General features: G+C 33.2%; 1 protein-coding gene across 4 annotated transcripts in view; it reads left to right on the top strand.

Moving 5' to 3' along the window:
• Taf2 (TATA-box binding protein associated factor 2) overlaps positions 1-18,344 on the top strand; it is a 99,144-nt gene that overhangs the window by 24,785 nt on the left and 56,015 nt on the right. For all 4 annotated transcript variants that reach the window (XM_076484825.1, XM_076484823.1, XM_076484826.1 and 1 more), the window contains 6 exons: positions 1,951-2,060; positions 4,706-4,771; positions 8,237-8,369; positions 15,765-15,884; positions 16,301-16,441; positions 16,654-16,764. In XM_076484825.1, the coding sequence (XP_076340940.1) occupies positions 1,951-2,060; positions 4,706-4,771; positions 8,237-8,369; positions 15,765-15,884; positions 16,301-16,441; positions 16,654-16,764 (681 nt within the window). The remainder of the gene's footprint in view (positions 1-1,950; positions 2,061-4,705; positions 4,772-8,236; positions 8,370-15,764; positions 15,885-16,300; positions 16,442-16,653; positions 16,765-18,344) is intronic.

Below are 18,344 nucleotides of genomic sequence, written 5' to 3'. Positions count from 1 at the left end.
TAATTTGTGGTAAATTCACATATTGAGCTAAGGGAAAATTAATGACAGAAATTTGATTTTCATTTCAACTTGTGAGTTTCTGGATTAATTTTCATGCCTTACCTCCATAGGAAAGGTTGAAACATCTTTGGATAAAGCAAACAGTGGTAATTTGATAACATCAGTACAAGTGTAGTTTTATCAAATTAGCCAGTGTTTGTTATCAACATGGTATAGTGTAATTACCTACATCTGAGCTGTGAAAAGTTGTTAGTGATGTAAATGTAATGAAACTTATGTTCTTTTCAATTATTTAAACCAGTTCAGTGGATGTTCATGTGAAGATTGTTGATTTGTTGTTACCACTACAGACTTTATTTTCTTTAAAGCTTCTAAAACGATTGCTGTATCGTTTTATGCTTTATCTCAGTATTACATTGCAGTACAATTGGATAAAAATGTCTTTCATGGAACAAGATGAAGTAAGCTCAGTAAAACCATTTTAACCGTATCAATTGTGGCTTCAACATTCTCCTTCTACCCAGGAACAAAATGAAGTAAGTTCAGTAAAAACATTTTAACCATATCAATTGTGGCTTCAACATTCTCCTCTTACCCAGGAACAAGATGGAGTAAGTTCAGTAAAATCATTTTAACCGTATCAATTGTGGCTTCAACGTTCTCCTCCTACCCAGGAATAAGATGAAGTCAGCTCAGAAAAATAATTTTAACGGTATCAATTGTGGCTTCAACGTTCTCCTCCTACACAGAAACAAGATGAAGTAAGCTCAGTAAAAGCATTTTAATCGTATCAATTGTGGCTTCAACATTCTCCTCCTACAAATGCTGGCTTCTTTTATGAAGAAGCTGAAGTGTGTCCTGCTCCACTGAAAATGGGTCGTGGGTTTGAATCCTCCTCACACAAAATATGCTCACCCTTTCAGGTGTGGGAGCATTATAATGTGACAGTCAATCCCACTATTCGTTGCTAAAAGAGTAGTCTGAGAGTTGGTGGTGGGTGACGACGACTAGCTGCCTTCCTTCGAGTCTTACACTGCTAAATTAGGAACGGCTAATGCAGATAGCCCTTGAGTAGCTTTGCACGAAATTCCAAACAAACCATACCAAACCTACTAATAATGGTAACAGACCACTGAAGGCACAGCACTACCTCATCTAGTTTTGTTTATGTTGTTTTAGGTAACTGCTTGAATGGGGAAAGAAATTTAAAAAAATATGTATAAATATATTACCTATATCAAAGAAAGTCCTCTCAATTAATAATTTAAAAAATTAACTTGCCTTTGATATTGTGATGTTTAAAACATTACTTCATTCTACATCGGTGAAGTTCTGTGGTGTTTTTTAAATCAAGGCATGTATAAAATTTATGGTTTTTAAAAATATAAATTTTATGGAAAAGTTTTAAAGGTTTGTGTGATACAAGAAAGTGGTGATTTAATTCTGCAGGAAATGATAACATATTTAAATTTTTTTCTTCCAAAACATGCAAAGAAATATTTTTTAAAAATTTGTATATCTGTAAACTAATCTTAGTATCATATAACTCATTTATGTATTTTAGTTGGAAAATCTACATCATTTGTAGAAAGTAATTCTGAAGTGAAAACTATTTAATCCAGTAATTTTTGTTTTGGTTTTCCATAAAACAAACTACAAACAAATGAAGTGGTACACACCATGTGTTTTATAATTAGTTTAAATTTGGTTCTGTGAGCCCATTATGTAGCTGAACATTGGATTCATCTGAAAACAATGTATTCCTTGTTTTGTTGGACATTAACTATTGCAGCTGATGATAAAGATATAACAGCTTCCTTACTCTGGTTAAGTCATATTAAACACAGTAACTGTACATTAGTCACTTTGTAGTACTAACTTCCAACAAGTTTTAGGATTTCTTAAGGTCTGAGGACCTTACTGTGATAAACATCATTAGTTATCTTCTAGGGTCCACTAACAGTGACCATTCAGGAGTTAGATGGAACATTTAAACATAACCTCCAAATAGAAGAGAATACTACTCGACATGATATAACCTGTCACTCCAAGAGTCGAAGGTAAGACACCATACTTAACTCAACATCACTTGTCACTCCAAGAGTCGAAGGTAAGACAACCATACTTAACACAATATCACTTGTCACTCCAAGAATCAAAAGTAAGAAATCACTACTTAACCCATCACCTGTCACTCTAAGAGACAAAGTTAAAATAACCCCTTAATACAACATCACCTGCCACTCCAAGAGATGGAGGTAAGAAATCACTACTTAACCCATCACCTGTCACTCTAAGAGACAAAGGTAAAATAACCCCTTAACACAACATCACCTGCCACTCCAGGAGACAAAGGTAAGAAAACACTACTTAACTCAACATCACCTGCCACTCCAGGAGACAAAGGTAAGAAAACACTACTTAACTCAGCATCACTTGCCACTCTAATAAAAGTCAAAGGTAAGATAAACCTAGTTAAACATCACCTACCTCTCCGAAGTTGAAGGTAAAATAACCCTACTTAACACAACATCACCTGTCACTCTAAAAAGACTTGAAGGTAAGAGGAACCTACTTTAACATCACCTACCACTCCAAGATTTGAAAGTAAGATGTTCCAATTTAACATGAAATCACCTGCTACTTTAATAAGAGTCAAAGATGAGAAAAACCTTCTTAACATGACATCACCTGCTGCCACTCTTGGTTGAAGGCAAGATAATCTTATTTGACACGACATCACCTGTTACCACTCTTGGTTCAAGGTAAGATAATCCTACTTGACGTGACATCACCTGCTGCCACTCTTGGTTGAAGATTAGATAATCCTACTTGACATGACATCACCTGCTGCCACTCTTGGTTCAAGGTAAGATAATCCTATTTGACATGACATCACCTGCTGCCACACTTGGTTCAAGGTAAGCTTACCCTATTTGACATGACATCACCTGCTGCCACACTTGGTTCAAGATAAGATAATTCTATTTAACATGACATCACCTGCTGCCACTCTTGGTTGAAGATAAGATAATCCTATTTGACATGACATCACCTGCTGCCACACTTGGTTCAAGATAAGATAACCCTACTTGACATGACATCACCTGCTGCCACTCTTGGTTGAAGATAAGATAATCCTATTTGACATGACATCACCTGCTGCCACACTTGGTTCAAGATAAGATAATTCTATTTAACATGACATCACATGCTGCCACTCTTGGTTGAAGATAAGATAACCCTATTTGACATGACATCATCTGCTGCCACTCTTGGTTCAAGGTGAGCTAACCCTACTTGACATGACATCACCTGCTACCACAGTTGGTTCAAGATAAGATAATCCTACCTGACATGACATCACATGCTGCCACTCTTGGTTGAGGATAAGATAACCCTACTTGACATGACATCACCTGCTGCCACACTTGGTTCAAGATAAGCTTACCCTATTTGACATGACATCACCTGCTGCCACTCTTGGTTGAAGATTAGATAATCCTACTTGACATGACATCACCTGCTGCCACTCTTGGTTGAAGATGAGAAAAACCTTCTTAACATGACATCACCTGCTGCCACACTTGGTTCAAGATAAGATAATTCTATTTAACATGACATCACCTGCTGCCACTCTTGGTTGAAGATAAGATAATCCTTGACATGACACACCTGCTGCCACTCTTGGTTCAAGGTGAGCTAACCCTACTTGACATGACATCACCTGCTACCACTCTTGGTTCAAGGTAAGCTAACCCTATTTGACATGACATCACCTGCTACCACACTTGGTTCAAGATAAGATAATCCTACCTGACATGACATCACATGCTGCTACTCTTGGTTGAGGATAAGCTAACCCTATTTGACATGACATCACCTCTACCACTGGTTCAAGATAAAATAATCCCACTTGACATGACATCACCTGCTACTTGGTTGAAGATAAGATAACCCATGACATCACCTGCTGCCACACTTGGTTCAAGATAAGATAATCCTACCTGACATGACATCACATGCTGCTACTCTTGGTTGAGGATAAGCTAACCCTATTTGACATGACATCACCTGTTACCACTCTTCGTTCAAGATAAAATAATCCCACTTGACATGACATCACCTGCTGCCACACTTGGTTGAAGATAAGATAACCCTACTTGACATGACATCACCTGCTGCCACACTTGGTTCAAGATAAGCTAATCCTACTTGACATGACATCACATGCTGCTACTCTTGGTTGAGGATAAGCTAACCCTATTTGACATGACATCACCTGTTACCACTCTTCGTTCAAGATAAAATAATCCCACTTGACATGACATCACCTGCTGCCACACTTGGTTGAAGATAAGATAACCCTACTTGACATGACATCACCTGCTGCCACACTTGGTTCAAGATAAGCTAATCCTACTTGACATGACATTACCTCTCATTTTTTATTCACAGATAAATTATAGGTTCCTTAGAAAGTGCATGATAAATGTGTATGTTATAAGAAAAAAAAAACCAGAACAGTAATAACTTTGTAGGGTCCCATATTAAGAAGATTGGTAATTGTTGGCACTGAAACCACAATCCAGGCTTATTTTGATTCATGTTATTGTGTTGTAAAGAAGGAAATCTGTTTTCTAAAACATTTGCGTAACTACTGAGAAGTATCTCCTCTGGTGTTTTTGTTTTGTTTCTCCTTTAGGAATAAGAAGAAAAAGATACCTCTGTGCACAGGAGAAGAGGTTGACATGGATCTGAGCTCCATGGAGTAAGTTTCACCTTCACACCCAGTTCTTACTATGTACAATAAAAATAGGTTTAAATTGATATAGATTAACAAAAACTATTTATTAATTAGTTAGAAACACTAGAGGTTTTCCTATGCTGTAGATGGTATTTGGGGAAATTGTTTAAATAGTTTAAATTATTATTTAGATACACTGTGTTATGGACCAACATAATCCATATAGTTCTAACTGACAAAAGTGGTTGATGTTTAATTTTTGAAATTCTTTAATTCTATCGACACAGGTCAAAGCCATGTCATTACATTTGTTAACTGACATTCAATATTGTATTAATGTTTGTTAATAAATTTGGTATCAAATTGTAGATTGTAGTTTTAACTTTAGTTTTGTATGTAAATTAATTTCTTAATTTAAAAGTAAATATAAGAAAAACATCTAAACATCAGTTTTTGCATGTCACATGGTATGTTGAATAGAGAATTGGTTTAAATTAGATGTTTTTGATGTCCACACATAGTTGTTTAGTTTTCACAAATTACTGATGTTGTTAAGTTAAACTATAAAACAAGTTTGCACTATCTTTTCTATTTTATTAGATAATATATTTATTCAATCAACCAAGGTGTTCCTTCCCACCCTTTGGCTCTTGAGAATAGTTGCTTACATACACCTTTCTCACCCAGTGGTGTGTGTATTTGAAAGCTTACAGTGACCTTCTAATGGTCACTATGAAATATTAGGATGTAAAACTTGTTCTTTTCATGGTGGGTTTCAAGCACTAGTGGGCTTGAAATTTAATATTTTAAACCCAAGTACAACTTAGTTACTAAGTTTGACAAATTATGGTGTTATTCTGTGGTATAGATAAAGTTATTTATGACTGATAGTTATTTCAAAATATATGTGTGAAACCTAAAAAGAAATATTTCATCTCACATCCTCCACATGCAAACGTTTATAAGGCTTAGCAGTTTATTGTAAGCAACAAACAAGTACAAAGGTCATAACTAGAAGTAATTGTTGCTATACTTTATTTACTGTTTCATGCTTAAGAAAAATGAGTAAAAACTTATTTATAAATAGTATTTATAATGTATTAAAACTAAAGTGTGACTGTATTGTACAAAATAAATACATAGTATTTATAATGTATTAAAACTAAAGTGTGACTGTATTGTACAAAATAAATACATAGTATTTATAAATAGTATTAAAACTAAAGTGTGACTGTGTTGTACAAAATAAATACATAGTATTTATAAATAGTATTAAAACTAAAGTGTGACTGTATTGTACAAAATAAATACATAGTATTTATAATGTATTAAAACTAAAGTGTGACTGTATTGTACAAAATAAATACATAGTATTTATAAATAGTATTAAAACTAAAGTGTGACTGTATTGTACAAAATAAATACATAGTATTTATAAATAGTATTAAAACTAAAGTGTGGCTGTATTGTACAAAATAAATACACAGTATTTATAATGTATTAAAACTAAAGTGTGACTGTATTGTACAAAATAAATACATAGTATTTATAAATAGTATTAAAACTAAAGTGTGACTGTATTGTACAAAATAAATACATAGTATTTATAAATAGTATTAAAACTAAAGTGTGACTGTATTGTACAAAATAAATACATAGTATTTATAATGTATTAAAACTAAAGTGTGACTGTATTGTACAAAATAAATACATAGTATTTATAAATAGTATTAAAACTAAAGTGTGACTGTATTGTACAAAATAAATACATAGTATTTATAAATAGTATTAAAACTAAAGTGTGACTGTATTGTACAAAATAAATACATAGTATTTATAAATAGTATTAAAACTAAAGTGTGACTGTATTGTACAAAATAAATACATAGTATTTATAAATAGTATTAAAACTAAAGTGTGACTGTATTGTACAAAATAAATACATAGTATTTATAATGTATTAAAACTAAAGTGTGACTGTATTGTACAAAATAAATACATAGTATTTATAAATAGTATTAAAACTAAAGTGTGACTGTGTTGTACAAAATAAATACATAGTATTTATAAATAGTATTAAAACTAAAGTGTGACTCTATTGTACAAAATAAATACATAGTATTTATAAATAGTATTAAAACTAAAGTGTGACTGTGTTGTACAAAATAAATACATAACATTTATAAATAGTATTAAAACTAAAGTGTGACTGTGTTGTACAAAATAAATACATAGTATTTATAAATAGTATTAAAACTAAAGTGTGACTGTATTGTACAAAATAAATACATAGTATTTATAATGTATTAAAACTAAAGTGTGACTGTATTGTACAAAATAAATACATAGTATTTATAAATAGTATTAAAACTAAAGTGTGACTGTATTGTACAAAATAAATACATAGTATTTATAAATAGTATTAAAACTAAAGTGTGACTGTATTGTACAAAATAAATACATAGTATTTATAAATAGTATTAATTAAAACTAAAGTGTGACTGTGTTGTACAAAATAAATACATAGTATTTATAAATAGTATTAAAACTAATGTGTGACTGTGTTGTACAAAATAAATACATAGTATTTATAAATAGTATTAAAACTAAAGTGTGACTGTATTGTACAAAATAAATACATAGTATTTATAATGTATGAAAACTAAAGTGTGACTGTATTGTACAAAATAAATACATAGTATTTATAATGTATTAAAACTAAAGTTTGACTGTATTGTACAAAATAAATACAGCAAGATAAGTTACTTTGTATAGACAAGTTTTATATTTTTGGATATAGTAACGTGCGTGTGTACCACATCATTGTAACTAATGTAACTCTAGTTAAGCATGGCTGAAAGGTTGATATGATAAAAATAATGAATGTACATAAATCTATAACGTAATGAGACTTAAGATATATAGACTAAACCTTTGTGTTTTTGTGTTATAATGTTTAGTTATCCTAAATAATTTATATATATTTTCTTATTTTCTGTGGTGTTTACAAGATTGATGTAATCAGCTGCACCCAAACAGAGATTCCTTAGTGAACATAACAGTATGAGGATGTTCTTAAGAAACATGTAATAAATATCTGGATATTATAAAGATTTCACACGTGAATTTTGAAAATTTTCGGTGCATAAAGATATTTTTAATCTTAAAATGAAAATTATTTTGTGTGTTGACAACATGTGTAAATGAAAATGAGTAAAACATTGCTTAAAAATGTAAGATTTAATCTGATATTTTTTATAGAAAAGCATTATAAATACCATGTTTTATGAACATATTTCCACTAACACAAGATGGTTACTAGTCTGGTCAATCGGAATTAGTCTGTCCTGAGAAAGTTAATTACCCAATAAAGCTCTTTTTGGAAGCACCTCAGGTTATTCTGTGCTGTGGATCCGTATTGACCCTGATTTTCAACTGTTAACACAGGTGGTGATCCTTTAACTTTCTAACAAAGCTCTGTTTTTACAGTGCAGACTCTCCTGTGCTGTGGATTCGTATTGACCCTGATTTTCAACTGTTAAGGCAGGTGGTTTTTGAGCAGCCAGACTATCAGTGGCAGTACCAACTACGTTATGAACGAGATGTCACTGCTCAGATGGAAGTAAGATTTCACCTGATTCCATATGAGAATTCTAGTTTTGAGGTTATTTATAATTGAGAGAAATCACTCATTCATTTGTTAATTTAAATTTTAACTTTTTTTTATGGTGTTGCTAAATCTGTTATACATCATTAATATTATATGCTCAAAATGGTATGTAGATCAGGTGGCTGAATCAGTTAATATTCAGTAATGTAGGATCAGAACAATGTCTACATCAGGTGGCTGAATCAGTTAATAATCAGTAATGTAGGATCAGAACAATGTCTACATCTGGTGGCTGAATCAGTTAATAATCAGTACTGTTGTAGGATCAGAACAATGTCTACATCAGGTGGCTGAATCAGTTAATAATCAGTACTGTTGTAGGATCAGAATGATGTCTAGATCATGTGACTGAATCAGTTAATAATCAGTAATATTGTAGGACCAGAACAATGTCTAGATCAGGTGGCTGAATCAGTTAATAATCAGTAATGTTGTAGGACCAGAACAATGTCTAGATCATGTGGCTGAATCAGTTAATAATCAGTAATGTTGTAGAATCAGAAGGATGTTTAGGTCAGGTGGCTGATTCAGTTAATAATCAGTAATGTTGTGGGATCAGGTGGCTGAATCAGTTAATAATCAGTAATGTTGTAGGACCAGAACAATGTCTAGATCAGGTGGCTGAATTAATTAATAATCAGTATTGTTATCAGACCAGAACAATATCTAGATCAGGTGACTGAATCAGTTAATAATCAGTCATGTTGTCAGACCAGAACAATGTCTAGATCATGTAGCTGAATCAGTTAATAATCAGTAAAGTTGTAGGATCAGAAGGATGTCTAGATCAGGTGGCTGAATCAGTTTATAATCAGTAATGTTGTAGGATCAGAACAATGTCTAGATCAGGTGGCTGAATCAGTTAATAATCAGTAATGTTGTAGGATCAGGTGGCTGAATCAGTCAATAATCAGTAATGTTGTAGGACCAGAACAATGTCTGGATCATGTGGCTGAATCAGTTAATAATCAGTAATATTGTAGGATCAGAACAATGTCTAGATCAGGTGGCTGAATCAGTTAATAATCAGTAATGTTGTCAAACCAGAACAATATCTAGATCAGGTGGCTGAATCAGTTAATAATCAGTAATGTTGTAGGATCAGAATGATCTCTAGATCAGATGGCTGAATCAGTTAATATTCAGTAATGTTGTAGGATCAGAACAATGTCTAGATCAGGTGGCTGAATCAGTTAATAATCAGTAATGTTGTAGGATCAGGTGGCTGAATCAGTCAATAATCAGTAATGTTGTAGGACCAGAAGAATGTCTGGTTCATGTGACTGAATCAGTTAATAATCAGTAATATTGTAGGATCAGAACAATATCTAGATCAGGTGGCTGAATCAGTTAATGATCAGTAATGTTGTCAAACCAGAACAATATCTAGATCAGGTGGCTGAATCAGTTACTAATCAGTAATGTTGTAGGATCAGAATGATGTCTAGATCAGATGGCTGAATCAGTTAATAATCAGTAATGTTGTAGGATCAGAACAATGTATAGATCAGGTGGCTGAATCAGTTAATAATCAGTAATGTTGTAGGATCAGGTGGCTGAATCAGTTAATGATCAGTAATGTTGTCAAACCAGAACAATATCTAGATCAGGTGGCTGAATCAGTTAATGATCAGTAATGTTGTCAAACCAGAACAATATCTAGATCAGGTGGCTGAATCAGTTAATAATCAGTAATATTGTAGTATCAGAACAATGTCTAGATCAGGTGGCTGAATCAGTTAATAATCAGTAATGTTGTAGGACCAGAACAATGTCTAGATCAGGTGGCTGAATCAATTAATAATCAGTATTCTTATCAGACCAGAACAATATCTAGATCAGGTGACTGAATCAGTTAATAATCAGTCATGTTGTCAGACCAGAACAATGTCTAGATCATGTAGCTGAATCAGTTAATAATCAGTAAAGTTGTAGGATCAGAAGGATGTCTAGATCAGGTGGCTGAATCAGTTAATAATCAGTAATGTTGTAGGATCAGAACAATGTCTAGATCAGGTGGCTGAATCAGTTAATAATCAGTAATGTTGTAGGATCAGGTGGCTGAATCAGTTAATGATCAGTAATGTTGTCAAACCAGAACAATATCTAGATCAGGTGGCTGAATCAGTTAATGATCAGTAATGTTGTAGGATCAGAACAATGTCTAGATCAGATGGCTGAATCAGTCAATAATCAGTAATTTTGTAGGACCAGAACAATGTCTGGATCATGTGGCTGAATCAGTTAATAATCAGTAATGTTGTAGGATCAGAATGATCTCTAGATCAGATGGCTGAATCAGTTAATGATCAGTAATGTTGTAGGATCAGAACAATGTCTAGATCAGATGGCTGAATCAGTCAATAATCAGTAATTTTGTAGGACCAGAACAATGTCTGGATCATGTAGCTGAATCAATTAATAATCAGTAATGTTGTAGGATCAGAATGATCTCTAGATCAGATGGCTGAATCAGTTAATATTCAGTAATGTTGTAGGATCAGAACAATGTCTAGATCAGGTGGCTGAATCAGTTAATAATCAGTAAAGTTGTAGGATCAGGTGGCTGAATCAGTCAATAATCAGTAATGTTGTAGGACCAGAAGAATGTCTGGTTCATGTGACTGAATCAGTTAATAATCAGTAATATTGTAGGATCAGAACAATGTCTAGATCAGGTGGCTGAATCAGTTAATGATCAGTAATGTTGTCAAACCAGAACAATATCTAGATCAGGTGGCTGAATCAGTTAATAATCAGTAATGTTGTAGGATCAGAATGATGTCTAGATCATGTGGCTGAATCAGTTAATAATCAGTAATATTGTAGGATCAGAACAATGTCTAGATCAGGTGGGTGAATCAGTTAATAATGAGTAATGTTGTAAGATCAGAACAATGTCTATATCATGTGGCTGAATTATTTAATATTCAGTAATGTTGTAGGACCAGAACAATGTCTAGATCAGGTGGCTGAATCAATTAATAATCAGTATTGTTATCAGACCAGAACAATATCTAGATCAGGTGACTGAATCAGTTAATAATCAGTCATGTTGTTAGACCAGAACAATGTCTAGATCATGTAGCTGAATCAGTTAATAATCAGTAAAGTTGTAGGATCAGAAGGATGTCTAGATCAGGTGGCTGAATCAGTTAATAATCAGTAATGTTGTAGGATCAGGTGGCTGAATCAGTCAATAATCAGTAATGTTGTAGGACCAGAACAATGTCTGGATCATGTGGCTGAATCAGTTAATAATCAGTAATATTGTAGGATCAGAACAATGTCTAGATCAGGTGACTGAATCAGTTAATGATCAGTATTGTTATCAGACCAGAACAATATCTAGATCAGGTGACTGAATCAGCTAATAATCAGTCATGTTGTTAGACCAGAACAATGTCTAGATCATGTAGCTGAATCAGTTAATAATCAGTAAAGTTGTAGGATCAGAAGGATGTCTAGATCAGGTGGCTGAATCAGTTAATAATCAGTAATGTTGTAGGATCAGAACAATGTCTAGATCAGGTGGCTGAATCAGTTAATAATCAGTAATGTTGTAGGATCAGGTGGCTGAATCAGTCAATAATCAGTAATGTTGTAGGATCAGGTGGCTGAATCAGTCAATAATCAGTAATGTTGTAGGATCAGGTGGCTGAATCAGTCAATAATCAGTAATGTTGTAGGACCAGAACAATGTCTCGATCATGTGGCTGAATCAGTTAATAATCAGTAATATTGTAGGATCAGAACAATGTCTAGATCAGGTGGCTGAATCAGTTAATGATCGCTAATGTTGTCAAACCAGAACAATATCTAGATCAGGTGGCTGAATCACTTAATAATCAGTAATGTTGTAGGATCAGAATGATGTCTAGATCAGATGGCTGAATCAATTAATATTCAGTAATGTTGTAGGATCAGAACAATGTCTAGATCAGGTGGCTGAATCAGTTAATAATCAGTAATGTTGTAGGATCAGGTGGCTGAATCAGTCAATAATCAGTAATGTTGTAGGACCACAACAATGTCTGGATCATGTGGCTGAATCAGTTAATAATCAGTAATGTTGTAGGATCAGAACAATGTCTAGATCAGGTGGCTGAATCAGTTAATAATCAGTAATGTTGTAGGATCAGAATGATGTCTAGATCAGATGGCTGAATCAGTTAATATTCAGTAATGTTTTAGGATCAGAATGATGTCTGGATCAGGTGGCTGAATCAGTTAATAATGAGTAATGTTGTAGGGTTAGAACAATGTCTAGATCAGGTGACTGAATCAGTTAATAATCAGTCATGTTGTCAGACCAGAACAATGTCTAGATCATGTAGCTGAATCAGTTAATAATCAGTAAAGTTGTAGGATCAGAACAATGTTTAGATCAGGTGGCTGAATCAGTTAATAATCAGTAATGTTGTAGGATCAGAACAATGTCTAGATCAGGTGGCTGAATCAGTTAATAATCAGTAATGTTGTAGGATCAGGTGGCTGAATCAGTTAATGATCAGTAATGTTGTCAAACCAGAACAATATCTAGATCAGGTGGCTGAATCAGTTAATGATCAGTAATGTTGTAGGATCAGAACAATGTCTAGATCAGATGGCTGAATCAGTCAATAATCAGTAATTTTGTAGGACCAGAACAATGTCTGGATCATGTGGCTGAATCAGTTAATAATCAGTAATGTTGTAGGATCAGGTGGCTGAATCAGTCAATAATCAGTAATGTTGTAGGACCAGAACAATGTCTGGATCATGTGGCTGAATCAGTTAATAATCAGTAATATTGTAGGATCAGAACAATGTCTAGATCAGGTGGCTGAATCAGTTAATGATCAGTAATGTTGTCAAACCAGAACAATATCTAGATCAGGTGGCTGAGTCAGTTAATAGTCAGTAATGTTGTAGGATCAGGTGGCTGAATCAGTCAATAATCAGTAATGTTGTCAAACCAGAACAATATCTAGATCAGGTGGCTGAATCAGTTAATAATCAGTAATGTTGTAGGATCAGAATGATGTCTAGATCAGATGGCTGAATCAGTTAATATTCAGTAATGTTGTAGGATCAGAACAATGTCTAGATCAGGTGGCTGAATCAGTTAATAATCAGTAATGTTGTAGGATCAGGTGGCTGAATCAGTCAATAATCAGTAATGTTGTAGGACCAGAACAATGTCTGGATCATGTGGCTGAATCAGTTAATAATCAGTAATATTGTAGGATCAGAACAATGTCTAGATCAGGTGGCTGAATCAGTTAATAATCAGTAATGTTGTAAGATCAGAACAATGTCTATATCATGTGGCTGAATCAGTTAATAATCAGTAATGTTGTAGGATCAGAACAATGTCTAGGTCAGATGGCTGAATCAGTTAATATTCAGTAATGTTGTAGGACCAGAACAATGTTTAGATCAGGTGGCTGAATCAATTAATAATCAGTATTGTTATCAGACCAGAAAAATATCTAGATCAGGTGACTGAATCAGTTAATAATCAGTCATGTTGTTAGACCAGAACAATGTCTAGATCATGTAGCTGAATCAGTTAATAATCAGTAAAGTTGTAGGATCAGAAGGATGTCTAGATCAGGTGGCTGAATCAGTTAATAATCAGTAATGTTGTAGGATCAGAACAATGTCTAGATCAGGTGGCTGAATCAGTTAATAATCAGTAATATTGTAGGATCAGAACAATGTCTAGATCAGGTGGCTGAATCAGTTAATGATCAGTAATGTTGTCAAACCAGAACAATATCTAGATCAGGTGGCTGAATCAGTTAATAATCAGTAATGTTGTAGGATCAGAATGATGTCTAGATGAGATGGCTGAATCAGTTAATATTCAGTAATGTTGTAGGATCAGAACAATGTATAGATCAGGTGGCTGAATCAGTGAATATTCAGTAATGTTGTAGGATCAGAATGATGTCTTGATCAGATGGCTGAATCAGTAATGCAGAGATGCCAAACATTACGATTTGAGTATAATCATTATGATTTTGGTGTATACCTTACGACTATATGCTGATACAGACAAATATTATGAGTTGTTGCAACTCCCAAATTATTATATATTATATAGGTCTATACAGTAAAGTGATAAATTGTTCCCCCAGGGCTTGAAAGGGGTGAAAAGAAATGTTGTGAGATACAAATAAATTTTGATGATAAATAAAAGACATAGTCCAAATGGCTACTTGCCATAATCATTTTTGTGCTTGAAATAATAAAAAATATTTTTATCTTCGATGTCTACCAGTAGTTTGAGTGCAGTGCTTCTCCTATTGGGTACATGGGGGAATCCACAGTTATGTCATCAGTGCTTGTCAGCCAATCAGCGCTCACGTAGATGGGTATTTCTCATTTTCTAAGTGGCATTGAAACATCAATGCGATCATTCACAAGATGGAAAAAAAGAGGCCTCGTTCACCAGATTGTCTTGTTTCTGGCAAATCTAAAAGGACTGAAACTGTGAATCAAAAATTTAGGAAAGAGTATAGTGCAAAATATCCGGTAATTGCATCAAAAGTCAGTGACAGTCGTGCATTTTGTACAGTTTGTCACATCAATATTTCTGTGGCACATGGCGGGATAAACGATTGTTCCAGACGTACAAAATCGACATCTCACCAACAAAAGGCTGAGGCAAAGACAAAAATGATGCAGATAACGACATTTATAAGTAAGAATTCAAAATATGAAACCCTAAATGCAGAAGTGATGTTCACAGTGTCATAAACATGATACAAACTAGTCCTTGCACGAAGGCTTTTTCTGTTTACTGTTTGTGCATGTTCAATGTTGTTTTACCAGTATGTTTGTTACTCTGAACTAAATAAAAGACAATTTCAAAAGAATTTTTTAAAAATTTATTTATTAAATACACAAAACACAGCCATAAATGAGCAATCTATATCAGTAATATATAATAATAGTTATAATAATAATATAACAATAAACAGCTTGGAGACATTGGTTAGGCCTAGTAGCCACAAATGATAAAGGGCTCTGTCTACAATCATTACGCTCAGTCATTTGAAATAGTTGGCATCTCTGGTAATGTTGTAGGATCAGAATAGTGTTTGGATCACAAGGTAACCTGTCAGATATTCAACTAATATTGAAGGCTTGATAGCATCTTATATCGAAATGAAATATTAGATTGAAGAATCACCAAGTTTTTATATATTTTGTTTAAAGAGCGAGTTAGCATTCTGTGTCACATTGTACAGATTACAATAAACTACACGATCTGAGAAACAGCGATAGCTTTGTTGTAACCTATTATTTGAGATTCACAAATTTTATGTACATAAAAATGAAAATACTTTATTTCAGGCAATTACGTCATTAGAACGATATCCTGTCCCATCAACTCGGTTAGCTCTAACAGACACTATTGAAAATGAACAGTGTTTTTATAGAATCAGATGTTTAGCTGCCATGTGTTTACAAAAGGTAAGTCATAATTTCAGTCTCTTTCAGTGTTTAATGATAAAAATATTTTAAAATTAATGGTTTGTTTCTTTATAATGTTTGTTTTTTAAATTAATATTACCTACTCACTTTGTTTTTGAAAATATGTTATTAAACATTGTATTTTATTTTTGCAAAGTATTTGCAAAATCATTTTCCCTAAGTAATTACTTATTATTGTAAAGTTTTACAAAAAGTTATAAATTTGGGTGAAATTCTAAACAGATTACTTCTTTACTAATGGATAAAGTTAAATTTGGATTTAATGTCATATATTTCTTTATTTACTTAGTTATATGGAGGTTTGTGGTGTACATACCGCCTGTGCTTGCCATAGAATTATGTATGAAACATAAAAATGTAGTTTATAATGCAATAGTTTTGTGTTTTATCACCAGGTGGCAAATGCAATGGTCACAACTTGGACAGGCCCCCCAGCTATGATGATGATATTCAAAAAAATGTTTAGTTCACATTCATCTCCTAATATCATTCGGCAGAATAACTTTAGCAACTTTCAGCGATATTTCATTCAAAAGGTTTGAGTGATAAGTTTGACTCTATTTTTAAATGTCTGTATATTTTCAAGAAAAAATTGGTTTCTGACAAACAACTTAGAAGTTTGAAGGATTTTTTAATTGTATTTGACAGTTAACCAAAGACTTGAAGCATATACATTTAAAGTAAAATTATCCCAAAACTGTATGTCTGTTACTAATGAAACTTTGGTTGTAATTTTCTCTATTTCTAGACTATTCCTGTTGCTATGGCAGGCCTGAGGACTGTACATGGAATTATTCCATCTGAAGTTCTCCGGTTTTTATTAGACTTGTTCAAGTATAATGACAACAGTAAGAATAAGGTATGAACAATAATAACGTGTGTTTCTGTGACATGTTGAGGTATTAACACCAAGAATGAGGTATGAACAGTAATACTGTGTGTTTCTGTGATATGTTGAGGTGTTAACACCAAGAATAAGGTATGAACAGTAATACTGTGTGTTTCTGTGACACATTAAGGTGTTAACACCAAGAATGAGGTATGAACAATAATAACGTGTGTTTCTGTGACATGTTGAGGTATTAACACCAAGAATGAGGTATGAACAGTAATACTGTGTGTTTCTGTGACACGTTGAGGTGTTAACACCAAGAATGAGGTATGAACAGTAATACTGTGTGTTTCTGTGACACGTTGAGGTGTTAACACCAAGAATGAGGTATGAACAGTAATACTGTGTGTTTCTGTGGCACGTTGAGGTGTTAACACTAAGAATGAGGTATGAACAGTAATACTGTTTGTTTCTGTAACACGTTGAGGTGATTACACCAAGAATTAGGTATCAACAGTAACACCATTTGTTTCAGTGACACGTTGAGGTGTTAATACCGTGAATAAGGTATGAACAGTATTGCATTGTCATTATCTAGTGTATGGATTTTTTATAATATTTCTTTAACATGTAAAAACAATAGAATAATAATATATATTTATGAATGTTTTACTTTTTTGTATTTTGACAACGTGTATAAAATGTTAAACATTTTTTCAAATTATTGAATATACAGTTAAAATGTTAAGTTTCAAACTGATAGAGTAGTTGGTTTGTGGAGTTCATGACTCACTAGTGATGTAACACATGGTGAACATTGTACAGTAGTGAAGTAAGGCTTCATGTACATTATAAGTAGTGAAGTGAGACTTGATGTACATTGTACATTAGTGAAGTAAGGCTTCATGTACATTATACAGTAGTGAAGTAAGACATGATGTACATTGTACAGTAGTGAAGTAAGACTTGCTGTACATTTACAGTTGTGAAGTAAGACATGATGTACATTGTACAGTAGTGAAGTAAGGCTTCATGTACATTATACAGTAGTGAAGTAAGACTTCATGTACATTATACAGTAGTGAAGTAAGGCTTCATGTACATTATACAGTAGTGAAGTAAGGCTTCATGTACATTATACAGTAGTGAAGTAAGGCTTCATGTACATTATACAGTAGTGAAGTAAGACATGATGTACATTGTACAGTAGTGAAGTAAGACTTCATGTACATTATACAGTAGTGAAGTAAGGCTTCATGTACATTATACAGTAGTGAAGTAAGGCTTCATGTACATTATACAGTAGTGAAGTAAGACATGATGTACATTGTACAGTAGTGAAGTAAGACTTCATGTACATTATACAGTAGTGAAGTAAGACATGATGTACATTGTACAGTAGTGAAGTAAGGCTTCATGTACATTATACAGTAGTGAAGTAAGACTTCATGTACATTATACAGTAGTGAAGTAAGACTTCATGTACATTATACAGTAGTGAAGTAAGACATGATGTACATTGTACAGTAGTGTAGTAAGACTTCATGTACATTATACAGTAGTGAAATAAGACATGATGTACATTGTACAGTAGTGAAGTAAGGCTT

The sequence above is a fragment of the Tachypleus tridentatus genome, unplaced genomic scaffold (assembly GCF_004210375.1).
Source record: "Tachypleus tridentatus isolate NWPU-2018 unplaced genomic scaffold, ASM421037v1 Hic_cluster_1, whole genome shotgun sequence".
Taxonomy (NCBI): domain Eukaryota; kingdom Metazoa; phylum Arthropoda; class Merostomata; order Xiphosura; family Limulidae; genus Tachypleus; species Tachypleus tridentatus.
Note: the sequence above shows the minus strand (reverse complement) of the source record. Positions and strands in the feature narration are given on the sequence as shown.